Source organism: Zonotrichia albicollis, chromosome 5 (genome assembly GCF_047830755.1).
Source record: "Zonotrichia albicollis isolate bZonAlb1 chromosome 5, bZonAlb1.hap1, whole genome shotgun sequence".
Lineage (NCBI taxonomy): Eukaryota > Metazoa > Chordata > Aves > Passeriformes > Passerellidae > Zonotrichia > Zonotrichia albicollis.
The window spans coordinates 6,643,900-6,665,021 of record NC_133823.1 but is presented as its reverse complement, the minus strand read 5'-3'; the positions used below and the strand labels follow the sequence as shown (position 1 = coordinate 6,665,021).

At 46.6% G+C, this 21,122-nt stretch overlaps 1 protein-coding gene across 1 annotated transcript; it reads right to left on the bottom strand.

Moving 5' to 3' along the window:
- Nucleotides 1-1,560: 1,560 nt before the first annotated feature.
- Nucleotides 1,561-20,763, bottom strand: PAIP2B (poly(A) binding protein interacting protein 2B). The gene is made up of 4 exons (XM_074540678.1): nt 20,689-20,763; nt 15,793-15,946; nt 10,632-10,781; nt 1,561-7,672 (listed from the first exon to the last, which is right to left on the bottom strand). The coding sequence occupies exons 2-4, from the start codon at nt 15,934-15,936 to the stop codon at nt 7,616-7,618; spliced, it is 351 nt and encodes a 116-aa protein (XP_074396779.1). The 5' UTR covers nt 15,937-15,946; nt 20,689-20,763; the 3' UTR covers nt 1,561-7,615.
- Nucleotides 20,764-21,122: the final 359 nt, after the last annotated feature.

Here is a 21,122-nt window from a genome sequence, read left to right as displayed (position 1 = left end):
GGTGGGAATGGGGTGGGAATGACGATGTGGACGGGGATGGGGTGGGAATGGGGATGGGGGACAGGGTGGGAATAAGATGGAGTGGGGATGGGATGGGATGGGATGGGATGGGATGGGATGGGATGGGATGGGATGGGATGGGATGGGATGGGATGGGATGGGGAGGTGGGAATGGGGATGGGGATGGGGATGGAAATGGGAATGGGGGAGTGGGAATGGGGATGGGGAGGTGGGAATGGGGTGGGAATGGGATGGGGAGGTGGGGATGGGAATGGAAATGGGAGAGAGGGAATGGGGATGGGATGGGGAAGTGGGAATGAGGATGGGGTGATAATGAGAGTAGGATTGGGGATGGGAATGGGGCAGGAATGGGGTGGGGGAGTGGGAATTGGAAAGTGGGAATGGGGTACAACGGGGTTGGGGGAGTGGGGATGGGAATGGGGTGGAATAGGGAATGTGGGAATGGGGCGGGATGAGGATGGGAATGTGGGGTTGGGATAGGGATGGGAGAGTGGAAATGGGGCAGGATAAGGGATTGGAAATGAGATTGTGAATGGGACTGGGAATGGGAACAGGACTGGGAAAGGGAGTGGGATTAGGAATGGGGATGGGAATGGAAACAGGATTGGGAATGGGATTGGGAATGGGAGTGGGGTGCTGAGCCCGCCAGCACAGGCAGGGAGGGCTCTGCATCCGAGGAAAAGCAGGAAGGAGGAAATCCCAGAGATTGGGATCAGGGGTGACATCCATGGCCTGGGAATGGACGTGGAGCTGCTGGAGCCGCTTTGGGGGAATCCAAAAGGGGAAACAAAAAAAAGGGAAAAATCCTTTTGGGAATCAGAAAGGGCAAAGTGCTGGAAAATCCTCCGGGAGCTTTTCCAGGAGAGGAATTCCCAATGAGCCAGCACAGATTCCAAACTGGGAATCACTGGGAATCACTGGGATCACTGGGATCACTGGGAATCACTGGGATCACTGGGAATCACTGGGATCAATCACTGGGAATCACTGGGATCACTGGAATCACTGGGAATCACTGGGGATCACTGGGATCACTGGGAATCACTGGGATCAATCACTGGGATCACTGGGAATCACTGGGATCAATCACGGGGATCACTGGGAATCACTGGGAATCACTGGAATCACTGGGATCACTGGGATCAGTGGGAATCACTGGAATCACTGGGAATCACTGGGATCAATCACTGGGAATCACTGGGATCACTGGAATCACTGGGATCACTGGGGATCACTGGGATCAATCACTGGGATCACTGGGAATTACTGGGATCACTGGGAATCACTGGGATCACTGGGATCAATCACTGGGAATCACTGGGATCAATCACTGGGAATCACTGGAATCACTGGGATCACTGGGAATCACTGGGAATCACTGGGATCACCGGGAATCACTGGGGATCACTGGGGATCACTGGGAATCACTGGGATCAATCACTGGGATCACTGGGAATCACTGGGATCACTGGGATCACTGGAATCACTGGGGCAGCCAAACCCGCTCACTCATTTTTCCAAGGAAAACTCCGGCCCCGCTCCCTTCCAAAAAAAATTTTATTTGGGATTCACCTCGTCGGAAATGTCCAGCGTTGGGGGGTGGTGGGGAAAGGAGGGATTTGGGGGAGAAATCCAAGGAAAACCGGGAAAAAGAAGAGGGGAAAACGTGGCATCGATGGATCCCGGCCTGCCCATCCCAAACGGGGTTTGTGGGGTTTCCATGGGGGCTGGGAACGGCGGGAATGCCGGGAATTCCATGAGCTCAGCCCCGTTCACGCTCGGGCGGCGCCGATCCCGCTGATCCGGGGGGATTTTCATGGATGAGCAGCGGGAATGGGGCTGGAGCTGCCGCTTTCCCGGGAATCCCCAGCCCAGCAGGTCCCACCCGCCCGGGAAAAGGGATTGGAGCCTTTGGGATGATCCTGGTTTGGGATTGGCGACCCCAAAAGGGTCCCGTGTGCCAGGGATGGGGGTTGGGAAACCTGGGAGGCTCCTGAATTCCCTGGACAGGGATTCCCAATCCCAAAAAAATTCTCATTTTCCATGGACAGGGATTCCCAAACCCCAAAAATATCCTGCTTTCCCTGGATAGGGATTCCCAATCCCAAAAATATCCTGATTTCCCTGGACAGGGATTCCCAATCCCAAAAATATTCTGATTTCCTCGGATAGGGATTTCTGAACTTGGGAAGCTCCCACTTTCCCTGGACAGGGATTCCCAAACCCCAAAAATATCCTGATTTCCCTGGATAGGGAATTCCAAATCCCAAAAATTTCTCATTTTCCCTGGACAGGGATTCCCAATCCCAAAAATTTCTCATTTTCCCTGGACAGGGATTCCCAATCCCAAAAATATCCTGCTTTCCCTGGATAGGGATTCCCAATCCCAAAAAATTCCTGCTTTCCCTGGATAGGGATTCCCAATCCCAAAAAATTCCTGATTTCCTTGGATAGGGATTTCTGACTCTAAGGAGCTCCTGCTTTTTCTCTGTAAGGATTCTCAATCCCAGAAAATTCCTGATTTCCCTGGACAGGGAATTCCGAATCCCAAAAAATTCCTGATTTCCTTGGATAGAGATTTCTGACCCTGAGGAGCTCCTGATTTCATTGGATAGGGATTCCCAAATCCCAAATAATTCCTGATTTCCTTGACAGGGATTCCCAATCCCAAGGAATTTCTAATTTCCTTGGATAGGGATTTCTGACCTCGGGAAGCTCCCACTTTTCTTGGAGGGGGGATTCCCAATCCCAAAAAGTTCCTGATTTCCTTGGACAGGGATTCCCAATCCCAAAAATTTCTCATTTTCCCTGGACAGGGATTCCCAATCCCAAAAATATCCTGATTTCCTTGGAGAGGGATTTCCAATCCCAAAAAATTCCTGATTTCTCTGGACAGGGATTCCCAATCCCAAAAATATCCTGATTTCCCTGGACAGGGATTCCCAATCCCAAAAAATTCCTGATTTTCCTGGACAGGGAATTCCGAATCCCAAAAAATTCCTGATTTCCCTGGACAGGGATTCCCAAACCCCAAAAAGCTCCTGATTTCCCTGGACAGAGATTCCCAATCCCAAAAAATTCCTGATTTCCCTGGACAGAGATTCCCAATCCCAAAAAGCTCCTGATTTCCTTGGATAAGGATTCCTGACCCTAAGGAGCTCCTGCTTTTCCTCTGTAGGGATTTCCAATCCCAGAAAATTCCTGATTTCCCTGGACAGGGATTCCCAATCCCAGAAAATTCCTGATTTCTCTGGACAGGGATTCCCAAAACCAAAAATTTCCTGATTTCCTTGGATAGAGATTCCCAATCCCAAAGAGTTCCTGATTTCCCTGGATAGGAATTTCTGACCTTTGGAGCTCCTGATTTCATTGGATGGGGATTCCCAAATCCCAAATAATTCCTGATTTCCTTGGATGAGGATTCCTGACCCCAAGGAGCTCCTGCTTTTCCTCTGTAGGGATTCCCAATCCCAGAAAATTCCTGATTACCTTGGATAGAGATTTCTGATCCTGAGGAGCTCCTGATTTCATTGGATAGGGATTCCCAATCCCAAAAATATCCTGATTTCCTTGGATAGAGATTCCCAATCCCAAGGATCTCCTGCTTTCCTTGGATTTCTGAGCCTTTCAGAACTTTGGGATTGGCCGGGATTGAGGGAGCTGCAGCTCCCATGGAGGGAGAAGGAAATTCCCAGGAATTTCCATGGATGGAGAAAGAAAATTCCCAGGAATTCCCATGGATGGAGAAGGAAAATTCCCAGGAATTCCCATGGAGGGAGAAGGAAATTCCCAGGATCAAATCCCAACGGAGACACAAATCCCACCCCCAGGATCCTTGGAAAAGGGATCAGCACCAGGATATTCCCACCACATCCCAAAATCCCCCTCATCCCAACCCTCTCTTTTCCCAGGAATTCGGTTTTCCTTGGATTTTTCACCCGGGAGGAATCAGGGCTGTAGTGTTGGATGAGCTGAGGAATTCCATAAAGGGAAGGAAGAGGAATTCGGGGAAATTCAGGTTTCCCGAAAAACCTCTGGGATTGGCAGGATCCCCCTGCGCAGCTTCCATAGGGAGGAATTTTGGGATTGCAACTCGGAACCCTTCACTTCCAGCAGGGAAAATCCATTCTGGAAAAATCAGGGAAAATCACATTCCAGAATAATCAGGGAAAATTCCACTCCAGAAAAATCCCATTCCGAAAAACCAGGGAAAATCCTATTATGGGAAAATCAGGGAAAATTTCATTCTGGAAAAAAATCAGGGAAAATTCTGCTCTGGGAAAATCAGGGAAAATCACATTCCAGAATAATCAGGGAAAATCCCTTTCTGGAAAAAATCAGGGAAAATCCCATTCTGGAAAAATCAGGGAAAATCACATTCTGGAAAAATTCCATTCTGGAAATATCAGGGAAAATCACATTCTGGAAAAATCAGGGAAAATCCCATTCTGGAAAAATCAGGGAAAATTCCATTCCAGAAAAATCAGGGAAAATCACATTTTGGAAAAATTCCATTCCGGAAATATCAGGGAAAATCACATTCCAGAATAATCAGGGAAAATTCCATTCCGGAAAAAATCAGGGAAAATTCCTCTCCGGAAAAATCAGGGAAAATTCCATTCCAAAATAATCAGGGAAAATCCTATTATGGGAAAATCAGGGAAAATTCCGCTCTGGAAAAAATCAGGGAAAATCCCATTCCAGAAAAATCAGGGAAAATTCCACTCTGGAAAAACTCAGGGAAAATCCCATTCTGGAAAAATCAGGGAAAATTCCGCTCCGGAAAAATCAGGGAAAATCCAGTGCAGCTCCCAATCCTAAAAATCCTCTGGAAGCAGGAAAATCTGATTTTCCCATTATTGGTTTTCCATGATTTTTCCATGATTTTCCCATTATTGATTTCCCATGATTTTTCCATGTTTTTTCCATGCTTTTCTCGTATTTTTTTCCCATTATTTTTCCCAAGATTTTTCCATTATTTTGCTCCATTATTTTGCTGTGATTTTTCCATGATTTTTCCATTATTTCCCCATTATTGATTTCCCATTATTTTCTCATTATTTTTCCATTGTTTTTCCCAAGATTTTCCTGTGATTTTCCCATTTTTTTTCATGATTTTTCCATTATTTTCCTGTCATTTTCCCATGATTTTTCCGTGCTTTTCTCATTATTTTTCCATTATTTTTCCCAAGATTTTTCAATTATTTTCCCGTGATTTTCCATGTTTTTTCCTGTGATTTTTCCATTATTTTCCTGTCATTTTCCCATGATTTTTCCCAAGATTTTCCCATTATTTTCCTGTGATTTTTCCATTATCTTACCATTATTTTCCCAAGGATTTTTCCATGATTTTCCTTTTTTTTTCCATTATTTTTCCATTATTTTCCTGTCATTTTCCCATGATTTTCCCATGCTTTTCTCACTATTTTTCCATTATTTTGCCCAAGATTTTTCCATGATTTTCCTGTGATTTTCCATGATTTTTCCCATGATTTTCCCATTATTTCCCTGTGATTTTTTCCATGATCTTACCATTATTTTCCCAAGATTTTTCCCATGATTTTCCCATGATTTTCCATTTTTTTTCCCATGATTTTTCCATGATTTTTCTGTGCTTTTCTCATTATTTTTCCATTATTTTTCCCAAGATTTTTCCATGATTTTCCATGATTTTTCCTGTGATTTTTCCATTATTTTCCTGACATTTCCCCATGATTTTTCCCAAGATTTTCCCATTATTTCCCTGTGATTTTCCCAAGATTTTTCCCATTATTTTCCCAAGATTTTTTCCCATTATTTTCCCAAGATTTTTTTCCATGATTTTCCATTTTTTTCCCATGATTTTTCTGTGCTTTTCTTATTATTTTTCCATTATTTTTCCCAAGATTTTTCCATGATTTTCCCATTATTTCCCTGTGATTTTTCCATGATCTTACCATTATTTTTCCATTATTTTTCCCAAGATTTTCCATGATTTTCCTATCATTACCCATGATTTTTCCCAAGATTTTACCATGATTTTCCTGTGATTTTTTCCATGATCTTACCATTATTTTCCCAAGATTTTTTTCCCATGATTTTCTCGTGCTTTTCTCATGATTTTTCCATTATTTTCCCCCAAGATCTTCCATGATTTTCCTGTGATTTTTCCATGATTTTCCTGTCATTTTCCCCATGATTTTTCCCAAGATTTTACCATTCCTTTCCTGTGATTTTTCCATGATCTTACCATTATTTTCCCAAGACTTTTCCCATTATTTTCCCATGATTTTTCCATTATTTTCCTGTCATTTTCCCATGATTTTTCCGTGCTTTTCTCATTATTTTTCCATTATATTTCCCAAGATTTTTCCATTATTTTCCTGTGATTTTCCATTATTTCCCTGTCATTTTCCCCATTATTTTTTCCCAAGATTTTCCCATGATTTTCCTGTGATTTTTCCATGATTTTCCTGTCATTTTCCCCATGATTTTTCCCAAGATTTTACCATTATTTCCCCATGATTTTTCCATTATTTTTCCCAACATTTTCCCATTATTTCCCTGTGATTTTTCCATGATCTTACCATTATTTCCCCAAGATTTTTTCCCATGATTTTTCTGTACTTTTCTCATTATTTTTCCATTATTTTTCCCAAGATTTTTCCATGATTTTCCATTATTTTCCTGTCATTTTCCCATGATTTTCCCATGATTTTCTCGTGCTTTTCTCATGATTTTTCCATTATTTTTCCCAAGATTTTTCCATTATTTTGCTGTGATTTACCATGATTTTTCCATTATTTTTCCCATGATTTTTCCATTATTTTCCCCCCAAGATCTTCTATGATTTTCCTGTGATTTTTCCATTATTTCCCTGTCATTTTTCCCATTACTTTTCCTGTGATTTTTTCCATGATCTTACCATTATTTTCCCACGATTTTCCCCATTATTTTCCCATGATTTTCCTGTCATTTTCCCATGATTTTTCCGTGCTTTTCGCATTATTTTTCCATTATTTTTCCCAAGATTTTCCCATTATTTCCCTGTGATTTTCCATGATCTTACCATGATTTTCCCAAGATTTTTCCCATGATTTTCCCATGATTTTCCATTTTTTTCCCCAGATTTTTTCCCATGATTTTTCTGTGCTTTTCTCATTATTTTTCCCAAGATTTTTCCATGATTTTCCATTATTTTTCCTGTCATTTTCCCATTATTTTCCCATTATTTCCCTGTGATTTTTCCATGATCTTACCATTATTTTCCCATGATTTTTCCTGTCATTTTTCCATGATTTTCCTGTCATTTTCCCATGATTTCCCTGTAATTTTTCCATGATCCTACCATGATTTTCCCAAGATTTTTTCCCATGATTTTCCACAAGATTTTCCCGCCGGCGGGGTCGCCGCAAATCCCAAGGAAGCCAAAAACTGCCAAGAAAAAGTGAGGAAAAACCAGAAAAAAAACCAAAAAAAAAATTGGGGAAAAGCAGAAATACTTGGAACCGGAGCAGATCCCGGTGCCGGAGCCGCTCCGGGCCCTTCCCATGTCCCAACTTTTCCCTGGAGCAGGGATTCAGTCTCTGGCCAGGCCATTCCCGAATTTCCCAGGTCAGTACTTCACTCCGGGAACGAATTCCTTGGCGTCCGGGTTCAAGGTGCTTTTGCTCTGGGGGAAAAAAAAAACGGGAATGGGATCGGTCAGCGTTGGGAATTCCAGGGATTTTGGGGTCTCGGGTTGGATTTGGGAAGAATTGATGGAATTGTGGAATGGTGTGGGATCCTTCAATGCCGTCCCTGAATCCCAGCCTGAAATTCCAGCCGATCCAAATATTCCAGGCGGATCCAAGCCGGCCTTGGAAACTTCCAGGGATTCGGGGCAATTCCAGAGAAAGGAGAATTCCAGAGAAAGGACAATTCCATGGATGGGACAATTTTAAGGATGGGACAATTCCAGAGGTAGAATTCCAGGGATGGGATAATTCCAAGACTGGGCCAATCCCAAGGATTGGTCAATCCCAGGGATAGGAGAATTCTTGGCATTGGATAATTCCATGGATGGGCCAAATCCAAGGATTGGATAATTCCAGGCACAGAATCCCAGGGATAGGAGAATTCCATGGACAGGACAATTTAAGGATGGGAGAATTCCAGGGATTGGATAATTCCAAGGATGGGCCAATTCCTGTGATAAAATTCCAGGGATTGGACAATTCTAGGGACAGAATTCCAGGGATTGGACAATTCCAAGGAGTGAACAATTTCAAGAATGGGAGAATTCCAAGGATGGGCTGATCCCTGGGATGGGACAATTCCAGGGGTAGAATTCCAAGGAAGGGACAATTCCAGGGATTGGACAATTTTAAGGATGGGACAATTCCAGAGGTAGAATTCCAAGGATGGGACAATTCCTGGGATGGGAGAATTCCGAGGATGGGACAATTCCAAGGATTGGAGAATTCCAAGGATTGGTCAATTCCAGGGGTAGGAGAATTCCAGGCATTGCACGATTCCATGGATTGGACAATTCCATGGATGGGAGAATTCCAGGGATTGGACAATTCCCAGACTGGGACAATTCCAGGGATGGAACAATTTTAAGGATGGGACAATTCCAAGGGGGGATCCCAGGGGTAGAAATATCAGGGATGGGCCAATTCCAAGGATTGGTCAGTTCCAGGGATAGGAGAATTCTGGCATTGGACAATCCCATGGATGGGACAATTTCAAGGACGGCACAATTCCAGGGACAGAATCCCGGGAATGTGCCAATCCCAAGGCTGTGCCAATGCCAGGGGTAGAATTCCAGGGATGGAATTCCAAGGAAGGGACAATTCCTGGGATGGGAGAATTCCAAGGATTGGACAATTCCAAGGAGTGAACAATTTCAAGGATGGGAGAATTCCAAGGATGGGACAATCCCAGAGATGGGACAATTCCAGGGATTGGATAATTCCAAGATTGGGACAATTCCAGGGATGGGACAATTTCAAGGATGGGCTGATCCCTGGGATGGGACAATCCCAGAGATGGGAGAATTCCAGGGATTGGACAATTCCAAGACTGGGACAATTCCAAGGATTGGTCAATTCCAGGGGTAGGAGAATTCCAGGCATTGCTCGATTTCAAGGATGGGACAATTCCAGGGATGGGACAATTTTAAGGATGGGACAATTCCAAGGATTGGTCAATTCCAAGGATTGGGTAATTCCAAGACTGGGACAATTGCAGGGATAGGACAATTCCAGGCACAGAATCCTGGGAATATTCCAATCCCAAGGCTGTGCCAATCCCAGGAATGTGCCAATCCCAGGAATGTGCCAATCCTGGGAATGTGCCAATCCCAGGGGTAGAATTCCAGGGATGGAATTCCAAGGACGGGACAATTTCAGGCGTTGGACAATTTCAAGGATGGGACAATTCCAGGGACAGAAGAATTCCAAGGATGGGAGAATTCCAGGCATTGCTCGATTTCAAGGATGGGAAAATTCCATGGATGGGACAATTTTAAGGATGGGACAATTCCAGGGACAGAATTTCAGGGATTGAAGAATTCCAAGACTGGGACAATTGCAGGGATAGGACAATTCCAGGCACAGAATCCCGGGAATATCCCAATCCCAAGGCTGTGCCAATCCCAGGAATGTGCCAATCTCAAAGCTGTGCCAATGCCAGGGGTAGAATTCCAGGGATGGAATTCCAAGGAAGGGACAATTCGTGGAATGGGAGAATTCCAAGGATGGGACAATTCCAGGGACAGAAGAATTCCAGGGATGGGACAATTCCAAGGATTGGAGAATTCTAAGGATTGGTCAATTCCAGGGATGAGAGAATTCCAGGCATTGCACGATTCCATGGATGGGACAATTCCGTGGATGGGACAATTTTAAGGATGGGACAATTCCAGGGACAGAATTCCAGGGATTGGAGAATTCCAGGGATTGGAGAATTCCAAGACTGGGACAATTCCAGGGATGGAACAGTTTCAGGAATAGGACAATTCCAGGCACAGAATCCCAGGAATAGGAGAATTCCATGGATGGGACAATTCCATGGATGGGACAATTCCAAGGATTGGTCAATTCCAAGGATTGGACAATTCCATGGATGGGACAATTTCAGAGATGGGACAATTCCAGGGGTAGAATTCCAGGAATGTGCCAATCCCAGGGCTGTGCCAATCCCAGGGAACATGCCAATCCCAGGAATATCCCAATCCCAGGGCTGTGCCAATGCCAGGAATTTGCCAATCCAGGGAATTTGCCAATCCCGGGAATGTGCCAATCCCGCTCACCAGGATGTCGTCGGATCCATGCCCATCGCCCACGGCCAATTCCAGGGATAGGAGAATTCTTGGCATTGGACAATTCCATGGATGGGACAATTCCAGGGATGGAACAGTTTTCAGGATGGGACAATTCCAAGGATTGGTCAATTCCAAGGATTGGGTAATTCCAAGGATTGGGTAATTCCAAGACTGGGACAATTCCAGGCACAGAATCCCGGGAATATCCCAATCCCAAGGCTGTGCCAATCCCGGGAATGTGCCAATCCCGGGAATGTGCCAATCCCACGAATATCCCAATCCCAAGGCTGTGCCAATCCCGGGAACGTGCCCCCCCGCTCACCAGGATGTCGTCGGCGCCGTGCCCGTTGCTGTCCGGCTGCATTCCCTGCGGGAGATCCCGCGCCGGGATGAACCAATCCCGCTCCTCCTCCTCCAGCATCTCCTGGAAGCAGCGATCCAGGAATTCCTGCTCCTGCAGCTCCTCCTCCACCTGCGGCCCCGGCACAGCCACGGGAAAAAATTCCAAAGGGTTTTCCGTGGGAAGAGCCCGCGGCTCCGAGGAGCTCGTGGAATTCTTGAGATCCTTCCCGTCCCCAAGCGCCAAATCCATGAAATCCCACCGGGAATGGGGATTCCGCCTCTTTTCCAGGAGTAATTCAAGGGATACTCGTAATTGGGAATGTGGGAATCTCTGGGAATTCCTGGATGTGGGATTCTATGGGAATCACCCACCCCAGGCTGAAATCTGGCCCAATCCCAAATCCTGAGAGTTCCAGAATGTGGGAATGGCTGGGAATGACCCCGGGCTGTTCCCAAATCCCAGGAATTCCCAACTTTGGGAATCAATCCCAGGCTGTTCCCAAATCCCAAGAATTCCTGGATATAGAATTGGCTGGGAATCAATCCCAGGCTGAAATCCAAATCCCAAGAATTCCCAAATGTGAGAATCCCTGAGAATTACCCAAGGCTGAAAACTGCCCCGTTCCCAAATCCCAAGAATTCCCAAATTGGGAATTTCTGAGAATCACCCCCAGACTGAAACCCGCCCTGTTCCCAAATCTCAAGAATCCCTGGATGTGAGAATCCCTGGGAATCGCCCCCAAGTTAAAATCCACCTTGTAGAAATCTCAGCTGTAGGAATTTCTGGGAATTACTCCAGGCTGAAATCCACCATGAGAATTCCTGGATGTGGGAATCTCTGGGATTCAGGCTGTTCCCAAATCCCTGAGAATTCCCAAATTGGGGATTTCTGAGAGTCGCCCCAGACTGAAACCCGCCCTGAATCATGAGAATTCCTGGATGTGGAATTCTCTGGGAATCAATCCCAGACTGAAATCTAAATCCCAAGAATTCCCAAATGTGGGAACCTCTGGGAATCACTCCCAGGCTAAAATCTGCCCTGATCCCAAATCCCAAGAATTCCCAAATGTAGGAATCTCTGGGAATCACTCCCAGGATCAAATCCACCCTGAATTCCAAGAACTCCTACACGTGGAATTCTATGGGAATCACTCCCAGGCTGTTCCCAAATCCCAAGAATTCCTAAATGTAGGAATTCTCTGGGAATCACCCCAGACTGAAACCCGCCCTGAATCCCAAATCCCAAGAATTCGTAAATGTGGGAATCTCTGGGAATCACCCCAGGCTGTTCCCAAATCCCAGGAATTCCCAACTTTGGGAATCACCCCAGGAATTCCCACAACCCAGGAATTCCCAACTTTGGGAATCACCCCAGGAATTCCCAGATCCCAAGAATTCCTGGATGTGGAATTCTCTGGGAATCAATCCCAGGCTGAAATCTAAATCCCAAGAATTCCCAAATGTGGGAATGTATGAGAATCACCTCAGGCTGTTCCCAAAGCCCAGGAATTCCCAACTTTGGGAATCACCCCAGACCCCAGGAATTCCCAAATCCCAGAAATTCCCAAACCCCAGGAATTCCCAAACCCCAGGGATTCCCAAATCCCAGGAATTCCCAAATCCCGGGAATTCCCAACTTTGGGAATCACCCCCAGGAATTCCCAGACCCCAGGAATTCCCAAATCCCAGGAATTCCCAAACCTCAAGAATTACCAGCTTTGGGAATCTCCCCAGGAATTCCCAACTTTGGGAATCACACCAAACCCCAGGAATTCCCAACTTTGGGAATTACCCCAAATCCCAAGAATTCCCAAACCCCAGGAATTCCCAACTTTGGGAATCACCCCAGGAATTCCCAAACCCCAGGAAGTCCCAAATCCCAGGAATTCCCAGCTTTGGGAATGACCCCAAATCCCAAGAATTCCCAAATCCCAGGAATTCCCAAGTTTGGGAATCACCCCAGGAATTCCCAGCTTTGGGAATCACCCCAGGCTGTTCCCAGATTCCAAGATTCCCTGGATGTGGAATTCCCTGGGAATCAATCCCAGGCTGAAATCCAAAACCCAAGATTTCCCAAATGTGGGAATCTCTGGGAATCACCTCCAGGCTAAAATCTGCCCTGTTTCCAAATCCCAAGAATTCCCAAATTGGGAATTTCTGAGAGTTACTCCAGACAGAAACCCGCCCTGAATCGCAAATCCCAAGAATTCCTGGATGTGGAATTTTCTGGGAATCACCCCAGGAATTCCCAAACCCCAGGAATTCCCAGCTTTGGGAATCACCCCAAATCCCAAGAATTCCCAACTTTGGGAATCACTCCAGGAATTCCCAAATCCCAGGAATTCCCAACTTTGGGAATCACCCCAGGCTGTTCCCAAATCCCAAGAATTCCCAAATGTGGGAACTTCTGAGAATCACCCCAGGCTGAAATCCACCCTGTTCCCAAATCCCAACCATTCCCAAATGTGGGAATCTCTGGGAATCAATCCCAAGATCAAATCCACCCGGAATCCCAAGAACTGCTACACGTGGGAATCTCTGGGAATCACTGCAGGCTGTTCCCAAATCCCGAGAATTCCCAAATACGGGAATCTCTGAGAGTCACCCCAGACTGAAACCCGCCCTGAATCATGAGAATTCCTGGATTGTGGAATTCTCTGGGAATCACCCCCAGACTGAAACCCGCCCTGTTCCCAAATCCCAAGAATCCCTGGATGTGAGAATCCCTGGGAATCGCCCCCAAGTTAAAATCCACCTTGTAGAAATCTCAGCTGTAGGAATTTCTGGGAATTACTCCAGGCTGAAATCCACCATGAGAATTCCTGGATGTGGGAATCTCTGGGATTCAGGCTGTTCCCAAATCCCTGAGAATTCCCAAATTGGGAATTTCTGAGAGTCACCCCAGACTGAAACCCGCCCTGAATCATGAGAATTCATGGATTGTGGAATTCTCTGGGAATCAATCCCAGGCGGTTCCCAAATCCCAAGAATTCCGGGATATAGAATTGGCTGAGAATCAATCCCAGGCTGAAATCCAAATCCCAAGAATTCCCAAATGTGGGAACTTCTGGGAATCGCCCCAGGCTGAAATCCACCCTGTTCCCAAATCCCAACCATTCCCGAATGTGGGAATCTCTGGGAATCAATCCCAAGATCAAATCCACCCTGAATCCCAAGAACTCCTAGACATGGGAATCTCTGGGAATCACCCCAGGCTGTTCCCAAATCCCAAGAATTCCTGGATATGGAATTCCCTGGGAATCAATCCCAGGCTGAAATCCAAATCCCAAGAATTCCCAAATGTGGGAATGTCTGGGAATCACCCCAGGCTGTTCCCAAATCCCAAGAATCCCTGGATATAGAATTGGCTGGGAATCAATCCCAGGCTGAAATCCAAATCCCAACAATTCCCAAATGTGAGAATCCCTGAGAATTACCCTAGGCTGAAATCTGCCCCGTTCCCAAATCCCAAGAATCCCAAATTGGGAATTTCTGAGAGTCACCCCAGACTGAAACCCGCCTTGAATCCCAAATCCCAAGAATTCCTAAATGTGGGAATCTCTGGGAATCACACCAGGCTGTTCCCAAATCCCAGGAATTCCCAGACCCCAGGAATTCCCAACTTTGGGAATCACCCCAGGAATTCCCAGACCCCAGGAATTCCCAACTTTGGGAATCACCCCAGGAATTCCCAAACCCCAGGAATTCCCAACTTTGGGAATCACCCCAAATCCCAAGAATTCCCAAACCCCAGGAATTCCCAAATCCCAGGAATTCCCAGCTTTGGGAATCACACCAAACCCCAGGAATTCCCGACTTTGGGAATTATCCCAAATCCCAGGAATTCTGAAACCCCAGGAATTCCCAACTTTGGGAATTACCCCAAATCCCAGGAATTCTGAAACCCCAGGAATTCCCAACTTTGGGAATTACCCCAAATCCCAAGAATTCCCAAATCCCAGGAATTCCCAACTTTGGGAATCACCCCAAATCCCAGGAATTCCCAACTTTGGGAATTACCCCAAATCCCAAGAATTCCCAAATCCCAGGAATTCCCAAATCCCAGGAATTCCCAAATCCCAGGAATTCCCAACTTTGGGAATCACACCAAACCCCAGGAATTCCCAAACCCCAGGAATTCCCAGCTTTGGGAATCACTCCAGGAATTCCCAAATCCCAAGAATTCCCAGACCCCAGGAATTCCCAGGTTTGGGAATCACCCCCAGGAATTCCCAAATCCCAGGAATTCCCAACTTTGGGAATCGCCCCAGGAATTTCCAGCTTTGGGAATCACCCCAGAAATTCCCAAATCCCAGGAATTCCCAAACCCCAGGAATTCCCAAATCCCAGGAATTCCCAGCTTTGGGAATCGCCCCAGACCCCAGGATTTCCCAAACCCCAGAAATTCCCAAATCCCAGGAATTCCCAAACCCCAGGAATTCCCAAACCCCAGAAATTCCCAGACCCCAGGAATTCCCAAACCCCAAGAATTCCCAAACCCCAGGAATTCCCAAACCCCAGAAATTCCCAAACCCCAGAAATTCCCAAACCCCAGGAATTCCCAAACCCCAGGAATTCCCAACTTTGGGAATTACCCCAAATCCCAAGAATTCCCAAACCCCAAGAATTCCCAAACCCCAGGAATTCCAAAATCCCAGGAATTCCCAACTTTGGGAATCACCCCAGGAATTCCCAGACCCTAGGAATTCCCAAAGCCCAGGAATTCCCAAATCCCAGGAATTACCCCAAATCCAGAAATTCCCAAACCCCAGGAATTCCCAAACCCCAGGAATTCCCAGACCCCCGGCATTCCCAGTTCAGCCCCCACCTGGCGGTCGAAGTCCTCCTCTCCTCCCAGATCCCAGGAATTCCCAGCTTTGGGAATCACCCCAAACCCCAGGAATCCCCAAACCCCCGGAATTCCCAAACCCCAGGAATCCCCAAATCCCAAGAATTCCCAAACCCCAGGAATTCCCAAACCCCAGGAATTCCCAAACCTCAAGAATTACCAACTTTGGGAATCTCCCCAGGAATTCCCAACTTTGAAAATCAGCTGAGGAATTCCCAGATCCCAGGAATTCCCAACTTTGGGAATCACCCCAGGAATCCCCAGACCCCCGGCATTCCCAGCTCAGCCCCACCTGGCGGTCGAAGTCCTCCTCGTGCTCCATCCACAGGTACTCGGCGAACGGATCCTTCTCCTGCTCCGGGTGCCCGATCCCGCCCGGCTCCGCCTGGGACGCGGGGCTGGAGGCCGAGCTGCCGCCCAGCTCGGAGCCATTCATCCTGGGGACTCTGGGAATGAGGGAATGAGGGAATGAGGGAGCGGCTGCACACCCCAAAAAATCCAGTTTTGTCCCCAAAATTTTCCCCCCAAAAAATCCCCCAAAATTCCTATTTTTTTCCCCCATAAAATCCCATTTTTCCTTTGAAAAATCCAATTTTTTCCCTAAAATTCCCCCCAAAATTCCCATTTTTCCCACAAAAAATCCAATTTTTTCCCCTAAAATCCCCCCAAAAATCCCCCAAAATTCCCATTTTTCTTTAAAAAAATCCATTTTTTTCCCCTAAAATCCCCCCAAAAAATCCCCCCAAAATTCCTATTTTTTTCCCCAAAAACATCCCCAAAATTCCCATTTTTCCCCCAAAAAATCCAATTTTTTCCCCAAAAAATCCTATTTTTTTCCCCTAAAATTTGCCCAAAAATCCCCCCAAAATTCCCGTTTTTCCCCAAAAAAATCCATTTTTTCCCCTAAAATTCCCCCCAAAAATCCCACAAAATTCCTATTTTTCCCCCCAAAAAAATCCCCCAAATTCCCATTTTTCCCCAAAAAATCCAATTTTTTCCCCCTAAAATTCCCTAAAAAAACCCCCCAAAATTCCTATTTTTTTCCCCCAAAAAATCCCATTTTTCCTTTGAAAAATCCAATTTTTTCCCCAAAAAATCCAATTTTTTCTCCTAAAATTCCCACCAAAAATTCCCCAAAATTCCTATTTTTTTCCCCCAAAATTCCCATTTTTTCCCCCAAAAAGTCCAATTTTTTCTCTAAAATTCCCCCCAAAAATCCCCCAAAATTCCTATTTTTTCCCCAAAAAAATCCCCTAAAAGTCCCATTTTTCCCTCAAAAAATCCAATTTTTTCCCCTAAAATTCCCCCAAAAAATCCCCCAAAATTCCCATTTTTACCCCAAAAAATCCAATTTTTCCCCTAAAATTCCCATTTTTCCTTTAAAAAATCCAATTTTTTCCCCTAAAATTCCCCCAAAAAATCCCCCACAATTTTTTTTTCCCCCCAAAAAATCCAATTTTTTCCCCTAAAATTCCCAACATTCCCATTTTTCCTTTAAAAAATCAAATGTTTTTCCCCTAAAATTCCCCTAAAATTCCTATTTTTTCCCAAAAAAAAATCTTCAAAATTCCCATTTTTCCTTTAAAAAATCCAAATTTTTCCCCGAAAATTCGCCCAAAAAATCCCCCAAAATTCCTATTTTTTCCCCCCAAAAAAATCCCCCAAAATTCCCATTTTTCCCCAAAAAATCCAATTTTTCCCCTAAAATTCCCCCCAAAAATCTCCGAAAATTCCCATTTTTCCCCCAAAAATCCCATTTTTTCCCCTAAAATTCCTCAAAAAATCCCCCAAAATTCCCATTTTTTCCCCCAAAAAATCCAATTTTTCCCCCTAAAATTCCTATTTTTTCCCCCCAAAAAATCCCCAAAATTCCCATTTTTCCCCAAAAAATCCAATTTTTTCCCCTAAAATCCCCCAAAAAAATCCCCCAAAATTCCTATTTTCCCCCAAAACATCCAATTTTTTCCCCTAAAATTCCCCCAAAATTCCCCTTTTTCCCCAAAAAATCCGATTTTTTCCCCCTAAAATTCGCCCAAAAAATCCCCCCAAATTCCCATTTTTCCCCAAAAAAATCCAATTTTTTTCCCTAAAATTCCCCCCAAAATTCCCATTTTTACCCCAAAAAATCCAATTTTTTCTCCTAAAATTCCCCCAAAAAATCCCCAAAATTCCCATTTTCCCCCAAAAAATCCAATTTTTTCCCCAAAAATCCAATTTTTTTCCCTAAAATTCCCTCAAAAAATCCCCCAAAATTCTTATTTTTTTCGCCAAAAAAATCCCCAAAATTCCTATTTTTCCCCAAAAAATTCAATTTTTTTCCCCTAAAATCCCCCCCCCAAAATCCCCCAAAATTCCTATTTTTCCCTCAAAAAATCAAATTTTTTTCCCAAAAAATCCCCCAAAATTCCCATTTTACCCCAAAAAATCCATTTTTTCCCCCCTAAAATCCCCCCAAAAAATCCCCCAAAATTCCTATTTTTTCCTCCCAAAAAATCCAATTTTTTCCCCTAAAATTCCCCCAAAAAAATCCGCAAAATTCCCATTTTTCCTTTAAAAAATCCAATTTTTTTCCCCTACAGTTCCCCCAAAATATCCCCCAAAATTCCTATTTTTTCCCCCAAAAATCCAATTTTTTCCCCTAAAATTCCAAAAAAAATCCCCCAAAAAATCCAATTTTTTTTCCCTAAAATTCCCAAAAAATCCCCCAAAATCCCAAAGTTTTTTATCCCAAAAATCCCGTGGAGGGTGGGAAAGCCTTTCCCAAATCCCGGATTTGGGATTGCTGCTGTCCCCACCTGGCAGGGCTTGGAAAAGATCCCAAAAATCCCAGGAATGTCCCAAATCCCGGCGGGAGGGGGAGTTTGGGGGCAGAGAGCTCCCCTAAATGGGAGAGTGGTACAGCCCGGGAGATTCCATTGGGAATTGGGGGTGCCTGAGCCTGTGGGATTGGGATGGGGTGGGATTGGGATGGGAATGGGGATGGGATTGGGAATGGGGATGGGGATGGGAATGGGGAATGGGAATGGGGAATGGGATGGGATTGGGATGGGAATGGGATGGGATTGGGATGGAAAAGGGAACAGGATTGGGATTGGGAACAGGATTGGGAATGGGATTGGATTGGGATGGGAATGGGAACGAAGATGGGATTGAGAATGAGAGTGGGTATGGGATGGAAATAGAATGGGAATGGGATGGGGATGGGAATGGGAACAGGATTGGGAATGGGAATGGGAATGGGAATGGGATTGGGATGGGGATGGAGACGGGAACGGCAAAGGGAATAGGATTGGGAACAGGATAGGAATGGGATTGGGATTGGGAATGGGAATGGGAATGGAAAAGGGAACAGGATTGGGATTGGGAATGGGATGGGAACAGGATTGGGAATAGGAACAGGATTGGGAATGGGATTGGATTGGGATGGGAAAGGGAACCAAGATGGGATTGAGAATGAGAGTGGGTATGGGATGGAAATGGAATGGGAATGGGAACGGGATGGGAATGGGAATGGGAATGGGAAAGGGAATAGGATTGGGAACAGGATAGGAATGAGATGGGAATGGGAATGGAATGAGAATGGGATTGGGATGGGATTGGGAATGGAAAAAGGGAACAGGAATGGGGATGGGATGGGAATGGAAAAGGGAATGGGATTGGATTGGGATGGGAATGAGATGGGAATGGGAATGGAGAAGGGAACGGGAATGGAAATGGGATTGGGATGGGAAAGGGAACAGGAATGGGAATGGGATGGGAATGGAAAAGGGAACAGGATTGGGATTGGGAATGGGAATGGGATGGGAACAGGATTGGGAATAGGAACAGGATTGGGAATGGGATTGGATCGGGATGGGAAAGGGAACCAAGATGGGATTGAGAATGAGAATGGGTATGGGATGGAAATAGAATGGGAATGGGAACGGGATGGGAATGGGATGGGATGGGATGGGATGGGAATGGGAATGGGAATGGGAATGGGAAAGGGAATAGGATTGAGAACAGGATAGGAATGAGATGGGAATGGGAATGGAATGAGAATGGGATTGGGATGGGATTGGGAATGGAAAAAGGGAACAGGAATGGGGATGGGATGGGAATGGAAAAGGGAATGGGATTGGATTGGGATGGGATTGGGATGGGAATGAGATGGGAATGGGAATGGAGAAGGGAACGGGAATGGAAATGGGATTGGAATGGGAAAGGGAACAGGGAATGGGAATGGGATGGGATTGGGATGGGAATGAGATGGGAATGGGAATGGAGAAGGGAACGGGAATGGAAATGGGATTGGAATGGGAAAGGGAACAGGGAATGGGAATGGGATGGGATTGGGATGGGAATGGAAAAGGGAACAGGATTGGGATTGGGAATGGGATGGGAACAGGATTGGGAATGGGAACAGGATTGGGAATGGGATTGGATTGGGATGGGAAAGGGAACCAAGATGGGATTGAGAATGAGAGTGGGTATGGGATGGAAATAGAATGGGAATGGGATGGGAACAGGATTGGGAATGGGAATGGGAATGGGATTGGGAATGGAAAAAGGGAACAGGAATGGGATTGGGATTGGGATGGGATTGGGAATGGAACGGGAATGGGAGTAGGAATGGAAAAAGGGAACAGGATTGGGAATGGGATGGGATTGGGATGGGAAAGGGAACCAAGATGGGATTGAGAATGAGAATGGGTATGGGATGGAAATAGAATGGGAATGGGATGGGATGGGAACGGAGATGGGATGGGAACGGAGAAGGGAACGGGAAAGGGAATAGGATTGGGAACAGGATAGGAATGGGATTGGGAATGAGATGGGATGGGAATGGGATTGGGATGGGAATAGGAATGGGACGGCAATGGGAGCGAGAATTGGAACGAGACTAGGATGGGAATGGGAATGGGGATGGGAATGGGAATGGGAACAGGACAGGAACGGGAACGGGGCGCAGGAGCCGATCCCGCCCACGACGAGCGCACTCCGGGGCTCTCGCGGTGCCGCTCCCGGGGGAGCCGCGCCAGGAGCGCCCGGAGCCCGCGGGACAGCGGGGCCTGCTCGGGCCCGGGCCCGGAGCCGCCGTGGCCCCGCCGGTGCCGCGCTCCCCGCGCGCCCCCCGGGCTGCCCCGCGCCGCTCCCCCCGCCGGGCCCGGGCCGTGCCCCGGAGCTGCCCCCGGGTCCCCCCCGGTACCTCGGGCCCGGCCGGTGCCGCTCCGCGCCCTCCGCCGCCGCCACGCCCCGCCCCTCCCGCCGCCGCCACGCCCACCCCTCCCATTGGCCAGCTCCGCCGCGTGGCCCCGCCTTCCAGCGTCCTGGTTGGACGGCACAGATATAAACCGCGTTGCTATTGCGCCGCGGAGATGTCAATCATGCCGTTAACCCCACCCACCGAGCGGCGCTCCGGATTGGCTGATACCGGCGGCTCTGATTGGCTGAGCGCACGCGTCGCCCACGTGGGGCAGACAGGCAGCGCTCAGGGGGCGGGGCCACGCGCGATGTAAATAACACCGAACGCCCCGCCTCCGCGGCTGGAGGGTGATTGACAGGCACCTTGCCCAATGAAGAGAGGCGTTACAAATCTACCCCGCCGCCAGCGCGGAGTGGTAGAATCACGCTGATTGGCTG